General features: G+C 49.3%; 1 protein-coding gene across 3 annotated transcripts; it reads left to right on the top strand.

Annotated features, from left to right (window-relative positions):
• Positions 1 to 485: 485 nt before the first annotated feature.
• On the top strand, positions 486 to 16,944 carry fbf1 (Fas binding factor 1). Of its 3 annotated transcripts, none has more exons than XM_030382048.1 (29): positions 486 to 935; positions 1,164 to 1,194; positions 1,325 to 1,354; positions 1,454 to 1,499; positions 1,642 to 1,708; positions 1,826 to 1,876; positions 2,030 to 2,153; positions 2,408 to 2,488; positions 2,913 to 3,017; positions 3,254 to 3,380; positions 3,755 to 3,912; positions 4,970 to 5,063; positions 7,265 to 7,825; positions 7,939 to 8,013; positions 8,237 to 8,295; positions 8,410 to 8,453; positions 8,743 to 8,793; positions 9,207 to 9,338; positions 9,954 to 10,054; positions 10,548 to 10,754; positions 11,376 to 11,623; positions 12,318 to 12,436; positions 12,789 to 12,911; positions 13,052 to 13,237; positions 13,541 to 13,717; positions 14,265 to 14,402; positions 15,986 to 16,088; positions 16,469 to 16,590; positions 16,829 to 16,944. In XM_030382048.1, exons 1-29 carry the CDS (start codon positions 933 to 935, stop codon positions 16,910 to 16,912), a joined length of 3,447 nt encoding a protein of 1,148 aa, XP_030237908.1. In that variant the 5' UTR covers positions 486 to 932; the 3' UTR covers positions 16,913 to 16,944. The 3 variants fall into 3 exon arrangements, with proteins under 3 accessions (XP_030237908.1, XP_030237899.1, XP_030237891.1); XM_030382039.1 differs by having other exon boundaries at positions 2,883 to 3,017; positions 3,758 to 3,912; XM_030382031.1 differs by having other exon boundaries at positions 2,883 to 3,017.
• Positions 16,945 to 17,090: the final 146 nt, after the last annotated feature.

The following is a 17,090-nucleotide window of genomic DNA, read 5'->3' as shown; positions in this document are numbered from 1 at the left end:
ATGATTTAGTATGTTCCATTTGTAACATATTACTCCTTAAATGGTCAGTGTCAACGTCACGTATAGTATCTTTAACTATCTCTTTGTCGTCACCAAAGCACCAAAGTTTTATGTTGATTATTCTGCTGATGTAGAATGTGTAGATGAATTCATTCCAAAGCTGTGGAAGCAGTGTTTTAATTAGATATAGCACAGCAACCACAAATATCAATCTGGCGCCATCTTGTGGACAATCTTTGGCGAGGAGTTTGGCTTGATAAACTCCAACGACGTCGTTTATTGTGGTTACAAGAGGCACAAAACATAATTTTCTATCAAAATCCATCAACCACGCACAAACAATCGGTTTCTGCTGCACAGCTTGCCACTGCCTTCCCCAGAATGCAAAGTAGACTACCTACAGTGGCCGATCTCTGAAACTACTTTACCCAGAATGCAAAGTAGACGTCCCTGGAACTACTTTACCCAGAATGTAAAGTAAAGTGTAAACAGGAAGTAAAGGTGACGCCGACGGTCTCCAATGGAAATGCGGCAAATCACTGCAGTCTAAATACTACAGCCATCAGGCACTATCCTTGATATATTACAACAACTCTTTTCTGCATAAGACCTTAGTGTTTCTGGTGAAGTAGTTGTGCCTACCCGACCCTCCGCGTCTTCGGTAACGTTAGAAGAGCGATTAGTGGTCACCATAGTGCTCAACATGGGCATCGAACCTGTGTGTCCGTGTTAATGTAGGTCAACATGGGCATCGAACCTGTGTGCATGTGTGAGCAGGTCAGCATGGGTCGGAACAGAGCAGAACCTCCAGGCCTGAGGTGTTCATGACCCATAGGGTCATTGTGTGTACGAGAAGGGCAGGGTTACCATAACGACGAGCGACGCCTTAAAGGATTAACCCGCTTTGGGTTCAGCTCCCTGCAGCCTTCAGCATGGTGAGTGGGTCGGACTACAGGGGGGTTAAACTGTGACTTGATGGAGTTTTAAAGGTCGAAAACGTGCATGCATTGAAATAAGAAGACATTGAAACACTGCTTTGTGTTTTGGTTGTCAGTTGTGTTGTGTGGTAACTGTTAACAGTACGCACTGATCTATCCTATACTACAACTGCTGTTGTCCATTACAAAATTTCCCTTATGAATGCTTTTCTCCATTATTCATAGGCTTTCAAGCCGAAAAGCAGATTACTGCGTGGTGAGTTCATCCCTGGTTGATAGAATGCTTTATTTCAATGTTAAAAAAAAGTACAAAATAACCACCAAAGGTATTATTATTTTATTGAAATAACTACATACATTAAACTCACTTGACTTGTATTTCTCAGGGTCGTTTGAAGACAAACTTTCAGATACAGGTAAGAAAACGAATACTTCTGATTCATTAGTCGATGGCATTGAAATGATCCCAAATAATGGATCATGATGATTTCATAAATGGTGTCTTGGTTCTTCAGACTTCAGTGCACAGGGTAAACCGAAGCGTGCGGCTGCACTAAACAGGTGAGCACACACACCTTCTAACAAATGGTCACCACGTTTAGTGTGCTGTGTGATGGTATTTACTGCATGTTAAGTATGGTGTGTGATGGTATTCACTGCATGTTGAGTATGGTGTGTGATGTTATTCACTGCATTCCTCCAGGTCCTCGAAGAGCGATGACTTCTTCCAGAAGCTGGCGGAGGAGGCTGAGCGGGAGGCCGGGGTGGAGGTGGGCGGACTGGGAGGGAGAGCACGTCTACGTGGTCGCTGTAGTCCCTGTTCAATAAAGGGAACACGGGAGGTTCATCCTGTGTCTGTATCTGAATCGATTTGGTTTGATTCGTAGGATTCTGATGTTTCGGAGGCCGACCCTACAGACATACTGAAGAACCTGAAGGTAATGTGGGGGTCTGGATCGCCTTGATATCAGCCCGTTTGACTCCCAGCCGAAAGGTTCTTGGTTCGAAGTTGTAGTAACGTGATGACCACCATCGTCTCTCCACAGATGTGTCCACAGTTGCTCTAAACCGCTCACTTCCTGTTTAAACAGGATATGGACGACATGGAGGCCGATCTGTTTGGGGCCAAGAAGCCTGGCTCCGCCCCGCCTCAGGCCAAGAGGTCCAGTCCCCCCGGGGCCAGAGCTGAGAGCACCGCGAGAGCAGGAGGAGCAGGTAACCACGGGGAGCAGAGACCACGACCTGGGGGACCAGGTCTAAGGTCCACCATGTCGACCCTCGACCTGGGTAGACCAGTTGGAGCGTATATAGGTCCAGGTCTGCCTGGTCGGTCAATTAGGAGGTCTAGTTGGACCTGGTCGGTCTGCCTCGTGATGGCCGCGGGCAGTGTGTGACTCCCAGCTGAGCGCTATCGTGTCCACGTCCCAGCCAGAAGTGACAGGTTGTTTCTCTTGTCCTTCTCTCACCAGGATCCACCTCGGAGCCGAAGAAGCCAAGCTCCGCCCCTTCCGCCTCCAGCTCGCAGGGATACAGGAAGTTCGACTTCTCCGGTGAGTGGCAGGGCCAGCCTCAGGGGCCGTGTCCAACTCTCTGTTGGCGGGTTCTGGGTTCTACCCCTACCGCCCTCAGCTTCTAGATTTTATCCAAAGTTACTTACAATAAGTACATTTGTCAGAAGAAAGATGAACAACAATATATCTCTGTCGGTATAGTAAGTGCCAAGCACTAACAATCACTAGGTTAACCCATTCCCCGTATACAACAAAGAAAGCTAGGATAAGAAGCTACAAAATAATTAGTACTATTTTGTGTGCCAGGATGTACAACATACAATAAGTTCGTCCTGGAGTAGTAGTAGAAGAAGCCAGACAGATTATCTACTTGAATGGGGTTTTTAGGTGGAACGTTGTATTGGTGTAGCTTCAAGCTCCTCTCCTCGTGCAGATCTAGATGACCCCCTGATTGATCTTCTAGATGAGCTGGATCTAGAAGAAACTAAGTCGGAGCCCAGCAAGGTTCCCCCAAAGAAACCAGTACCGTCCCCCACTGGGACCCCGGTCCTGAAGACCAAGGAACCAGGTGTGAAGGAGAGGTTTATGGATTATCTCAGGCTTTTATAAATGTGTTAAAGGGATGAAGCTTTATTACTGTGCTATATGAATGTGTCTTTCTAAAATAAGTAATATTGTCGTGTGATTATTAAATGTGTTATATATTGTTGATGGCATTACTGTGTCATCAACGGTTGTGTTTATGCCTTTATGTGTGTTTACGTTAGTGCTAATGTAAGACGGGACTCCTGGTTTGTTCCTCAGCTAAGGTCGTTAAGAAAGGGGAGGAGCTGACCTTTGACGATGATGAAGATGATCTCATTGACGCTCTGGGATTCGACAACGACAAAGAGATCCCGAAAAAGAAGGAGGCTTCGCCCCTAAAGTCGAGGTAGGAACATTCATGTGTCTTCGGCTCTAGTCCCTCTGTGTGAAGTCAGGAAACTGGTGTTAAGGCGTGTTGGTGTGGGAAACAGTAGCAGGACATACCATAAGCAAGACAGTTTAGTAAATAGACCCTTCTCAATAATCCAAAGACATCCAATCGCACCATCTCTAGCAATGCAGGTTATTACAAGTTAACAAGAGAAGTTTCTGATTGGCCTAAAGTGGTTGTTCGTCATCACATGGCACCAATTTGAGTCACAAAACGGCAACAACCTCTTAGTGTTTCCTGTAATTTTAATATTGTAGTTAGTTTGGTTACTAGACAGTTCTTGAACAGTGGATCAGCCTTTGACCCACCCTCCCCACGTCTTTCCCCAGCAGTGACCCCCCCCAGAGGGCTCGCACCCGGCTGGACGAGATCCTGGGGAGGGGCACGCCCCCCCGTCTCCTGGAGCGCCCACCAACCGGGGAACGGAAGGAGGAGGCGCCGCAGCCAATGAGCCGGCAGGACCGGGACAAGCCCGGCAGCGCTAAAGGTGAGTGGGGTGAGGTAATTTAAAGATGAGGGGGGGGGTTGAGGTCATCCTGCTGGTGATGATTAGTAATGTTCTCTCTGTTGTTGATGTCTTGGTTTTGAACTGAAACCCATGCCCTCAAATCACCTTTTCCTAAGTAACTCATTGTATGTACTGCTACCATACAGAAATGATTTTAGGTGTAGGGGCTCAACCCAAAAGATTGTGTGAATCGTGATATTTTTTTATCTTAGAGAAGATAGAAACTTAATTTTAGGAGCGTTGCAGTGTAATGTATATGTAGTGTACTATATGTTTATACGTAATGTAGTGTCTGTTCCTCCGGTATGATGAAGACTAGCTCCCCTGTATTGATGTTGTCATCGTGTTGTCGTCCCTGTGTTGATGATGTCATTGTGTTGTCGTCCCTGTGTTGATGATGTCATCGTGTTGTCCTGTGTTGATGTTGTCATCGTGCTGTCGTCCCTGTGTTGATGATGTCATCGTGTTGTTGTCCCTGTGTTGATGATGTCATCGTGTTGGTGTCCCTGTGTTGATGATGTCGTCGTGCTGTCGTCCCTTTGTTGATGATGTCAACTTGTTGTCATCCCTGTGTTGACGATGTCATCATGTTATCATCCCTGTGTTGATGATGTCATTGTGCTTCGTCCCTGTGTTGATGATGTCATCGTGCTGTCGTCCCTGTGTGGATGATGTCATCGTGTTGTCGTCCGTGTGTTGACGATGTCATCGCGTTGTCGTCCATGTGTTGATGATGTCTTCATGCTGTCGTCCCTGTGTTGATGATGTCGTCGTGCTGTCGTCTCTGTGTTGATGATGTCATAGTGTTGTCGTCCCTGTGTGGATGATGTCATCGTGTTGTCGTCCCTGTGTTTATGATGTCATCGTGTTGTCGTCCATGTGTTGATGATGTCTTTGTGCTGTCGTCCCTGTGTTGATGATGTCATCGTGTTGTCGTCCATGTGTTGATGATGTCATCGTGCTGTCGTACCTGTGTTGATGATGTCATCGTGTTGTCTTCCATGTGTTGATGATTTCATCGTGCTGTCGTCCCCAGAGCCGCTGCTGGAGGACGAACTCGGGTTCGGCTCGTACCAGCCCACGCTAGGCTCCGCCCCCGAGGGTCGCCAGTCCCGCAGGCAGTCTGTCAGGTGGGGGCCGCTACCGGGGGCTGACCCGGGAAAACAGAGGGGGGATTTGAGAGAGTCTGTGTTTGCAGGGGTGTTAACTTGTTAATTAACTTTTGTTTGCAGATAACATCAAATTATACAGTGATTGCTACATATAAATAAATAAATAAATATATATATAATACAGCCCTTTCTACCCCCACACTCCTCCATAATAACAACTGTTGATTTTAAATTCAGATTCTTATGTACTTCTAAACGGTTTACCTTTCTTTGTGTTGCACTAATTAAGTGCCATTCAATGTACTTCTTAAATAACAACGTCGTACTGCAGTGATATTCAGTGAAAGGAGAGGTATTGAGGCTTAAATGTAAAGGAAGTGGTTCTTTTTTTTTTTTTATTATTCTTTTTTAAACATAATAACACAATGACACAAATATCTACAGACATGTACGAGAACAATAACAACAGACATTTGACAGAACACAACAAGGGATGGGGGAAGGGTGCAAGGATGACACCTTAAGATACATAGGCATTACTTTGAACAGAAATATGATAGTGACTATTAATTCTCCAGCATAGAAGCTGCGCGCTCCATGCAAATCAAGTCCTTATATCCCCTAAGCCGTGTTTCCTTACTAAAGCAATCCGTTTTGCGCTCCTTCCAATTTAGAAGGATGAGTCTTTTTGTGGCCAAACAGCCCGTTGTCCAGCTCTGGACAGCAGCCCTCCCCACAACATTTTCTGGCTTAAGGCACAGTAAGCATATGTTGGGACCAACTGGAATGCTTACATCTAAAGACTCTGACAAAAATGATATTACATCCAACCAGAGTGTTTTAACAGCTGGGCATTCCCATAGCAGGTGTAATAATGTGCCTCGCTTGCCACGCTCATGCCAGCATAGAGCTTGATGTTTTTTGTCCATCTTGGCTTGTGTGACAGGGGTGATGTATGCCCTATTAAGAATTTTGAATTGTATGATTCGTAGTCTCACACATTTCGAGGAGTACAAAGCCGAATTCCAAACAGATTTCCATTCAGACGCAGACAAAGAAATATTCAAATCATGCTCCCAGGCCAGCTGGACAGGAGAGTAGGCACTAGGGGCAGTCTTAGATAACAAACCATAAATATTAGAGACCACCCCTGAGGATTGACTTGCTTGTTTTAGACGCTGGTCTACTTCCGGACATGAAGCAGGTGTGGCTCCGTCTTTACATTTCTTACTAATAACCGCAACCAGTTGGCCATAGGTAAGAAATGATGAATGTAAAAGACCATATTGATTTTTAAGTTGTTGAAATTGAAGGGTATGGTCCTTGTATATCTGTCCAACTGACATTATACCCGCCCTCTGCCAGATATTATTCCTTAGGGTGCGTCCTCCTGCAGAGAGGATAGGGTTACCCCAAATAGGGCAAGATGGTAGAGAGAGCACCTCAATGCCTAGTCTGCTGTGCAGTTGCTTTACGATAGAGCATGAAAACTGAATTATAATGATATTCAGTAAGGGTGGTGGTTTTGGGCAGTACCACATTGATGCCAGGGTTATGTTTCCATTTTCAGGCATGACAGATTGCTCCAACCATTGCCAACTACCTATCGGAAAGTCATTATTATAGGCCCACGATAAGGGGTACTTTGCATTAAAAGACAAATAATACTGAAATATATCCGGAACTCCCAAGCCTCCCATTGATCTCGGGATAATTAATTTGTTGTACCCAATTCTGGGCTTTTTATTATTCCAAAGGAACTGGGTAAAAAGTGATTTAATATCCTTAAACCATTTTGGTGGGAATTTAAAAGGAATAGAGGAGATGATATGAGAGAGCCTTGGGAGAACATTAATTTTCAACATTTCTGCTCTACCCCATAGAAAAAGGGGTATGGCCGTCCATCTACTGATGTCCTCTTTAATGGACTGGAAAATGCCAGGGCCGTTAAGGCTGAAGATTTTTGTAATAGGAGAGACAATGTTAATTCCTAAATATTTCATTCCATTTGTTTTCCAGATAAAGGGGGTATCCATTAGATCATGCTTAAAAGTATTTGAGTTAAGTGGAATTGCCTCACTCCAATTTATCTTATACCCTGAAAAGCTACCAAATAAGTTAATTAAATTAAGAACTGCGTGTATGGAGGTAGTTGGCTTGCTCAGGGTGAGAAGAATATCGGAAGTGGTTCTGTTTTAAAGTTGTTAATTTCCCTTCAGGTTCTCCACGGAGGACATCAGCAGCTCCACCCTGGAGAGAAAGGCTAAGCCCAGTGCCAAGCCCACCACCCCAAACCCCGCCCCCACCACCACAAACCCCGCCACCAGTCCGTCCAGGGCGCGCTCCTCCTCCGACTGGCTCGGCCTGAAGCCCAGCGACGAGCTGACCTTCCTGGATGACGACGAGCCCGTCGTCACGGACACCATCAGGGACCCCACCTCCCCAGCCGCGGGGAGAAGGAACTCGCCCGCCTCGACCAATGAGAAGGACGGCACAGCGATGCCCAGAGACCCTGCCCCCAGCCCCGCCCACTTTCCTAACAAAGCGCCCAAGACAGAGGAGGGGAGGAGCCAGAAGGGGAGGGTGGAGGAGGTAGAACAGGAAGGGGAGGAGCAGGAAGAAGAGAAGCAGAAGAATAATGAGGAGGAGGAGGACTGGCTCTCGGGAGCTCTGAGCAGGAGGAAGGCTCTGGGGGCCTCCCAGCCAGAGAGGAGGAGGTCCATGCAGGAGGAGTCGCTGGGCCCGGGTGGAGGAGAGGAGGTCGTCAGCTCCACCGTCGGGTAGACTTCAGATTCATGTGTATTAAGGCCCTCAGATTCATGTGTATTAAGGCCCTCAGATTCATGTGTATTAAGGCCCTCAGATTCATGTTGGTTGATTGTTTGTTCCCCAGGAAACCGGCCCCCTCCCCCGCACCCTCCGCGAGGAGACAGGAGACAGAGGAGAACTCATCAAGCCTCCTGACCGGGTAGGATAAGGATCTGTGACTGAATCCATGAACTGATCAGTCTATGAACATCTGTTAATAACAAACTCTTAACAATGTTTCAATGCAGCTTGGTCCGGTCAGGCTACTGTGTTTGAATCCGTGGGTGGAGGAGGTTTACAGTAGAGCCCTCATGAGTCACTGGATGAAAGCCTCTACGATGAAATGATGATCATTTTGTGTATCTATTTGTGTTGGAACACAGCCGGATGCCCAGCCCTGGGGTGCATTCCAAAGCAGTCAGGGATGTAGCGCCAACACAAGGTACTCACTCCTGTCCCATCCCTGATATGAACACATGAACACGTTCACCCACACCTGTGTACATCACAGCTCTATGTTTCATTCTGGGTTTGATTGTCCACGTCTGGTTCACAGGAACCCAACTCACCCCCTCACCAGCTCCTGCTCTGCAGCCACAGGTAGGTCTGGAATATCATTATGGGATATCAGATGTTTTGTAGAATATATAGGTTGAGAGAGATATTGTGTATATGTTCTTTGTGTATATATTTCGAAAGATGTATACAGTATGTATCGAGGGTTTGATTCTGTATTTTATACTTCATCTGTATTCTTCCTCCTGATTTGGATGCTTATAGTAAAATCATCAACACCCAGAGTGGATCTACAAACCTAAAGTATTTAATGTGTCTGACCAATGAGGAGAAAACTACCAACTCAACCCACCCTCCCCTCTCTCCTGGACAGGTGACCCCCTCCACAGAGAGTCTGCAGCAGCTTCTCCTACAACAGCAGCAGGTATGATAGCATCAGAAGAACCCCCCTATGGATGTCTCTCTTCCACCTAAAGGACCCCTATATGCTATGGCTGTGTCCCAATAGTTGTCCCAATATGATTATTCTCTCTGTCTTACTCCAGATAGTCTCCTCCATCACATTGTAAAAACCATCCAAATACAACTTTTTTCTTTACGATATTTTATGTCATAGAATAGCCAGAGAAGCTAGTTTGAAGGTTGTGATTGGCCAAGATGATCACCAGTCAATGCCTGATGCTGAAGCAGTAGTGTCTCATTTCCAAGCGGTTACACTACATATATTACTGCTGCTCCTCTTCTCGTTGAGGGTGTATACAAATGATAGAAAGGAGGAGATGGGTTTGGAATGCACCCTTTATAATTTGTATTAAACTGACTTCCTTCTCTCCCCAGCTCATGCAATCCCAGTTCTTGGGCCTAGGGGGCGCCCTGGACTACGGCTGTCTGCTCAAACCAGACCGGGCGGAGCCGCATCTGGGTGACCGCCAGGCGCTGCAGGCCCGCATTGCCCACCTTGAGGGACAGGTGAGGCTGGGGGGGCGGAGCCTGTTTGATTTGAGGGCGGGGTTTGGCGGGGGAGAAGAGGTTACGCTCTTTAGAGATGTTCCGATACCATTTCTTTCCTTCCGATACCGATACCTGAACTTGAGTATCGGCCGATACCGAGTGATATACCGATACAGCATCTAGCATTATGACTACCAATAGCACCCGCCGATAACTGAGATTTAGGCTACATCAGAGGAATTTCCGATACTGATACGTTATCCGAACAACTCTGATGCCTTCCCATCAAAAATTCGACAGCATTTGGTCTAAATCTAAACTTGTTTTGATAGTAAAGATTCTTTGTAGGAATAACAATGATAGTTCATTGATATATTTTCAACCTAATTCTATCAGTATAGCCCAGTTACTGTCTCCAAGGTCTTCGCAGGCCCAATTCGAACACTCAAGAACCATAAGGAATCAGAGACCGGATCAAAACTCGATCACTGTAGGCTCTGTGTGTGTGTGTGTGTGTGTGTGTGTGTGTGTGTGTGTGTGTGTGTGTGTGTGTGTGTGTGTGTGTGTGTGTGTGTGTGTGTGTGTGTGTGTGTGTGTGTGTGTGTGTGTGTGTGTGTGTGTGTGTCCTTCCAGGTGAGGGGTCTCCTGCTGGAGAGGGACCAGACCCAGATGTTGATGGAGAACGTCCGTCTGAGACACCAGCAGGACATGGAGCAGCTGGAGACCGCCCACAGGTATGTCCTCCTCGCTACCTCTCCACCAATCAGCAGGCTGAACGCCGATTAATACACCAGGAACCTGTATACAAACTCTTACTCCACCCTCTCTGTCCTGACCCCTCCTCTCCGTCCTGACTCCTCCTCTCCGTACTCCTCTCCGTCCTGACTCCTCCCTCTCTGCCCTGACCCCTCCTCTCTGTCCTGACTCCTCCTCTCCGTCCTGACTCCTCCTCTCCGTCCTGACTCCTCCCTCTCTGCCCTGACCCCTTCTCTCCGTCCTGACCCCTCCTCTCCGTCCTGATTCCACCCTCCCCGCCCTGACTCCTCCTCCCTGTCCTGACTCCACCCTCTCTGCCCTGACTCCTCCTCTCTGTCCTGACTCCACCCTCCCCGCCCTGACTCCTCCTCTCTGTCCTGATTCCACCCTCCCTGCCCTGACTCCTCCTCTCTGTCCTGACTCCTCCTCTCCTTCCTGACTCCTCCCCTCCACCCTGGCTCCTCCCCCAAGGGCGCGGGTGCAGCTGCTGGAGGCCTCGTGGTCGCAGCGGGAGGCGCGGGCGCGGCAGGAGAGCAAGGACCTGGCGGAGAGCCTGGCGGCGGCGGGGCGCACTGCGGAGCAGCAGAGGGCCGAGCTGGCGGCCGCGCACCAGAGGAGGCTGGCCCAGAGCCAGCAGGACCGGGACCGCGAGGTCCAGAGGCTCCGGGACCTCCAGAGGTAGGGATCCAAGGCCCAGGGACCAAAGGCACAGGGACCTCCAGAGGTAGGGACCCAAGGCCCAGGGACCAAAGGCCCAGGGATCTCCAGAGGTAGGGACCAAAGGCCCAGGGATCTCCAGAGGTAGGGACCAAAGGCCCAGGGACCTCCAGAGGTAGGGACAAAAGGCCCAGGGACCTCCAGAGGTAGGGACCAAAGGCCCAGGGATCTCCAGAGGTAGGAACCAAAGGCCCAGGGATCTCCAGAGGTAGGGACCAAAGGCCCAGGGACCTCCAGAGGTAGGGACAAAAGGCCCAGGGACCTCCAGAGGTAGGGACCAAAGGCCCAGGGACCTACAGAGGCAGGGACTGAGAGGCTCAGAATGTTTGAGGTAGAAGAACCAAGATGGTGGCTTGCAGGCTGCTTCAGATCTTTTAGTGTAGGAGCCTAGAGTGGATTTCAGATTAGAGATGGTGGATGTGTTGGTGGACGATGTAATGTGGGGGTGTGGTGTGGTGTGTAGTTAACGTGTGGTGTTGTGTAGTTAACGTTTTGTGTTGTGTTGTGTATTTAACGTGTTGTGTAGTAAACATGTTGTTGTGTTGTGTAGTTTATTTGTGGGTCTTGTGTTGTGTGGTGCAGGCAGTCCATCCTAGAGGTGAAGCAGGACCACGAGGAGCAGCTCCTCCGGCTCAAGCGGCTGAAGGAGGAGGAGATCGAGGCGGTGACCAGCGCCACGTCCCAGACGCGCTCGCTGACGGGCGTCATGGAGCAGATGGAGGGCTTCTCCTGCCGCCTGGGAGAGCTGTCCTGCCGCGTAGAGAGCACCCACGAGCACACGGCCCAGGGCCTGGAGCAGGGCGCCAGGCAGCGGGAGGAGCAGCTCCGAGGTGAGGCTCAAGAGGGGAGGAGTAGCTCTGAGGTGAGGCCCACGAGGGTTAGAGCAGCTCCGAGGTGAGGCCCAGCTCCGAGGTGAGGCCAACCACGGTTAGAGCAGCTCCGAGGTGAGGCTCACCAGGGTTAGAGCAGCTCCGAGGTGATGCCCAGCTCCGAGGTGAGGCTCACCAGGGGGAGGAGCAGCTCAATCGTGAGGCTCACCAGGGTAAGGAGCAGCTCCTGACTTTGCTGTGGTAAGCACTGTTGCCATGGGAGCAAGATGGTCCTGTGTTTCCAACGGAGTACGGTGGAGGGGTCTTCAGCACGGTCTCGGGGTGTTCCACTGGGCTTCTAGCTGGTGCTCTAGTCCACCTCCCCCCCACTACATTTTATTGACAAAAGGTAGCATGTCATGCTTCCCAGAATGTAGCGTGTTTAGCTCGCAGCATAGCGAGTTTAGCTCTGCGTAGCTTGCTAGCACCAGTATGTAGCGTGTTTAGCTCTCTGCGTAGCGTGTTTAGCTCTCTGCGCAGCATGTTTAGCTCGCTACGTAGCGTGTTTAGCTCTCTGCGTAGCGTGCTAACCCCTGTGTGTAGCGTGTTTAGCTCTCTGCACAGTGGGCTAACCCCTGTGTGTAGCGTGTTTAGCTCTCTGCGTAGCGTGTTTTAGCTCTCGGCGTAGTGTGCTAACCCCTGCGTGCGGCCCCAGTCATGCAGGAGCGGCTGGGCCAGCAGCAGAGGGCCATGGCGGAGGAGCGGGCCCGTCTGAAGGAGGTGATCACCAGGATGGAGGTCCAGCTGGGGGAGCAGCAGAGGCAGCTGGAGAAGGTGGGACCCCCCCTCGCCCGCTCTGTCTGCCTGTCCGTCCATCCGTCACTCCGTACCTCCCTCCTTCGCTCACTCACTCACTCAATCGCTCCCTCTCTTTCACTCACTCGCTCCTGCTGTTACACAGCCGTACTGCAGTAGCATTAATACAACCCGCTGGGGCTGAGATCTTTGTGGTGGCTGTTTATCTTCCATTTATTCCTTTCTGTATTATCGTGATAAGTTATATTTTCCTCCTCTTTGCCTTCATCTTGTCTCTTCTTCCTCCACTGCATTAGACGAGTGGAGGAGAGTAAATGGAGTCCGTCTCCATGGTAACCTGTTGTTGTTGTTGTTGTTGTTGTGGTGTCAGGAGCGCTGGCGGGTGACGGCGGAGCAGGCCAAGGCGGAGTCGTCCCAGAGGAGCCTGGAGGAGGAGCGGCGCGCCCTGAACCAGCACACCTCCATGGAGAGGGAGGAGCTGGAGAGGGCCAAGGTGGGGGGGGCGGGGGGAGCGTTCTATAAAATAGTGTCTGCCAGCACACATCGGGACCAGCCTCATCTCCCGCCCGCTATGTTAAGGACAGAACCACGAGGTTACGGGAGACAAACTCTCGTCCCTCCCCCCCCCCTCAGAACGCGCTCCTGGAGGAGCAGCAGGCGGTGATGACGCGCTGCGGCGAGGAGCGGAGGAAGATGGCGGCCGAGTGGGCCCAGCTGCACGCCGCCGAGAAGACGAGGCAGGAGCAGGAGGAGCGGCGGGCCGGCCGGCACCTGGAGAGAGACGCCCACGCCCACTCCAACATCATCAGCATTGCCCAGGTAGGGAAGGGGGGGGAGAGAGAGAGAGAGAGAGAGTGAGTCCAAGATAACGGTACTTCAGAAGCTGATGAATATATACAATTCAAACAAACATTGAGTTAATACTGTACAAACAGTCACTAGAGATAATCTGTATTTGTATGTTGACTGTCTGGTTATTGTCAGACACTTTCTACACAAATGAAGTTCCTCACACTGAACTGAATCGAATGGTTAGAGATGAGGCAGTATTGCTCCCAGTAAGCCAAGCTATAGTTCACTCCTCCTCCTCCTCCTCCTCCTCCTCCTCCTCCTCCTCCGTAGGAGCAGGCGGAGGTGAAGCTGCGCTCCGGTGAGCTCCAGCAGCGGGAGGGGGCCCTGGCCCGGGAGAGGGAGGCCCTGGAGCGGCAGCTGGAAGAGGCGCAGCGGGAGAAGGACCGGCTCAGCGCCACAGCCCTCAAGCTGCAGGCCCGGGCGCAGGAGGTGGAGGCCTTCAGCAAGGTATGACATCACTTCCTCCCCGCAGGGATACGCCCCATCCGTCAGTCGATGGATGACTGCCACACTCGTAACGATTAGTCTTGATCGTCCCTCATTATTAAAGGGCTCAAACGTTTTTGTGGCTACCAGCCGAAAGGTTGCAGGTTTGATCCCCAACGTCCGCACTTACCTGCAGGCATCGTTACATGGTAAGCAGTAAATGGACTGCATTTACGTTGCGCTTTTCTAACCAAAGCGCAACCAATTTTGCAGGGCCGCTTAAAGCGCTTTACAAAATTGCCTCACACTCACACACCGACAGCGGAGTCAACCACGCTGGGCGACAGCGAGCTCGTCAGGGTGAGTCGTCGGGGACACCTCGACGCTCAGGAGGACCCAGGGATCTAACTAGCAACCTTCCGGTGACCAGCCAACCCGCTCTACCTCCTGAGCCAGATGCCTGACATGCCCTGCCTGCTCTGTGATCACCCGAGTGAGGTTGTCACTGACATGCAGCGCGCGATGGTAGCTCCGCCTCTGACTCCTCCCCCTGTCCTCTGTCACCCAGCTGGCCACAGAGAAGTTCGAGGAGGGCGAGCGAGCACTGCAGACAGCGCGCGGCGTAGAGAGCGAGCACCAGGCCAGGCTGAGGAGCATCCACTCCCAGATAGAGCGGCTGAGGCAGCAGGAGGAGCAGCTGCTGCAGGTGAGGCCGGTACTGGAAATGTTCCCATATCATTTTGCCCTTCCCAATACCGATTCCGATTCCTCATATCGGGTATATTCCGATACAGCATTGTAACATCTAGCATTGTAACTTCTAACAGCCCACGTTCTTATTGAAGGGTTCTCTTACGATGAGTAATGTATAGCCGGTTCACTTTCTGTTGACAATTTTATTTCTTCAAAACTAGATCATTTACATTTATAATCTATAAATGTTGTAAAACATTTGTTTTCTTCTAGTTAAGCGTCCATGCACGCATGTAGGTTTGAGTTGGCCGTTTCACATTCCTACTCCCCTCCTCCGACCGTTAACGAAGGCATGACACCGTAGTGTTTGTGATGTTCTCAGCCTGTGTAGTAAATGAGTCAAGTGAAGGTATCGGATCAGCGCAGACTTTTAGGCAGGATCGGAGTATCTCCGATACTGGTATCAGTATCGGAAGCACTCTAGCTTTCACACAGGTGCAGTTTATTCACGAGATGCGTGTTCACTTACCTTCAATTGATTGTGTTAAAGGTCCCATGACATGAAAATCTCACTTTGTGAGGTTTTCTAACATAAATATGAGTTCCCCTAGCCTGCCTATGGTCCCCCAGTGGCTAAAACTTGCGTTTGGTGTAAAACGAGCACTAGCTGTCCTTTGAAAAAACAGGCTCAAGCGCGCTGATTTGGAATGTCTGTATTCATGACGTCATCAGGAATCTCAGCTCCTCCCCTTACTCTGTCGCAGTTCATGTACTTCAGCGAGTCAAACCAAAGTTCCTTTCCCCCAATTCCTTCTCAACCATGGCTCAGATAACCCCCACGACCGTCTCGTTGTGGAAATACAAGACACGTCAAAGAACCGACAAGAAACACTTGCGTTACAGTGTGTGTATTCACATTGATGTGGACGTTGAAGAACCAGGAACGTCGGAGAACCCAACGCGGTCGTTTGAGATTCATAATATCGGCTCACACAGCTTTTGGCCGTGATAATATATATTAAATGATATAGATATCTGTGTAGGCTATATGATAATATTTAGATATAGAGCTCCAGGACTCCCGTGTGTTCTAGAATATTTACAGAACACGGCTAAAGGTTGTGTGCGCCTCGCCATTGCGATACATCCACTGTAAACAGAGCGCATGGTACCGTGGCTGCAAGCTGCTCAGGGCCCACCGAAACAGCGCATTTGGGGGAAGCTCAATGTGCGACTGGCTCGGAGTGGCTGTAACTCTGCCCCACGGCTGAATTTCGGGAACGTCTTTGAATACTGTGTTAGTTGCCCACTAATACCTATATTAAAGAATACATAAAATAGCATGTCATGGGACCTTTAAGGTTGTTTTAGATTGTGTTATGGTGGTTTTATCTGGAAATATATTTTAACAGCACTTTCAAAAAGAAAGGTTCTATACCGAATAATTTACTACTTTATTCATTCCAGGGGGAAAATGTTGGTAATAAAAAAAAAAGCCTATAAATAGGATGACAGTGTCATAGTTACATGGTGATATTACTCACCATGTAACTATGGTTTAACCAGTTATAACCACTCATCCCTCTGGGTCTTTAGGAGAGAGTGAGGATGACGGACCTGAGGACCGGAGAGGAGCGGTTCAGACAGAGCTACAGGCCCCTGGCCTCCCACCCCAACACGGGCCCTCCTGGACACACAGGTGAGGAGACAACCAGATCTACCGACGTAGATCTATGTGGAAACGGTTTGATGTACTTATTTGTGTGGTTGTGGAAAATCATATTTATATTTATATTATGTCTTTACCTATAGCAGATGCTTTAACCTGTAGGCATTGAGCAGATGTTTGCTCAACGCCTACAGGTACAACACTGTGAAACCCTACTACTAAATATACGTGATAATTTAATGCAGATTTTGTGTACTTGGTATTTGTATGTTCTTCATGATGTTGTGTAACATCATGCTTGAGGATCTTTATCTGAGGGCCGCTAACCTTCGATAACGCGTCACAAACATGCAGGCCAGGCCGCCCAGTTTGAATTGTGAATTGATTCACTATCTATTTTTTCCTTTCAGATTTCAGTGCCATGTGGCCAAGCCCAGCGACCCCAGAGCTGGTGGTGGTCCCAGCCAGCCCTCAGCCCAGCCGCTACGGCCTCCAGGCTAGCCTGGCCCTGCTCAGGCACACGGCAGAGAAGGTACCGTCGTTATGTCTCGTCTCCTTCCTATATTAATATCTAAAGGACCTGCATCTTACTTGATAAATGACAAACAATGCATTATTCAAACTCATAATTAATGCATTCAACTGAATTTTCTGGGTCAATAAATATTCCAGTTGGTGGCTCCCCCAACCAAAGCGTCGTACATCACTGAAGGGTCACATGACATGGTACCCAGTAGGGGCCGGTGTTAATATTGAATCCGTCTCTTCAGGACCGAGACTTCCTGCAGGACGAGCAGTTCTTCCTGGAGACGCTGAAGAAAGGAGCTCTGCAGTCCCTCTTCCACACGCAATGAAACACCTGACAATAAACTATTTTGGGATACAAGTCTCTAGTCCGTGTTGATAAAAGGACCGAAAACAAGTATCACAGATGTTAGTAAAACAAGCTACGTTGAATTATATTGCTGGCATGAATTCTATTGGTTAGTTTGAAAGTCAACAAAATTAGATAGGGTCTAACCTTATACAGAA

The sequence above is a fragment of the Gadus morhua genome, chromosome 2, assembly GCF_902167405.1.
Source record: "Gadus morhua chromosome 2, gadMor3.0, whole genome shotgun sequence".
Lineage (NCBI taxonomy): Eukaryota > Metazoa > Chordata > Actinopteri > Gadiformes > Gadidae > Gadus > Gadus morhua.
This window is presented reverse-complemented; position numbering and strand designations above follow the sequence as displayed.

Bases quoted from the DNA above. Each gene is read 5' to 3' on its own strand.
- fbf1 (XM_030382031.1), top strand. The intron at 1,355-1,453 runs GTAAGAAAACGA...TTGGTTCTTCAG, and splicing joins AGACAAACTTTCAGATACAG to ACTTCAGTGCACAGGGTAAA. The intron at 8,454-8,742 runs GTAGGTCTGGAA...TCTCCTGGACAG, and splicing joins CTCCTGCTCTGCAGCCACAG to GTGACCCCCTCCACAGAGAG.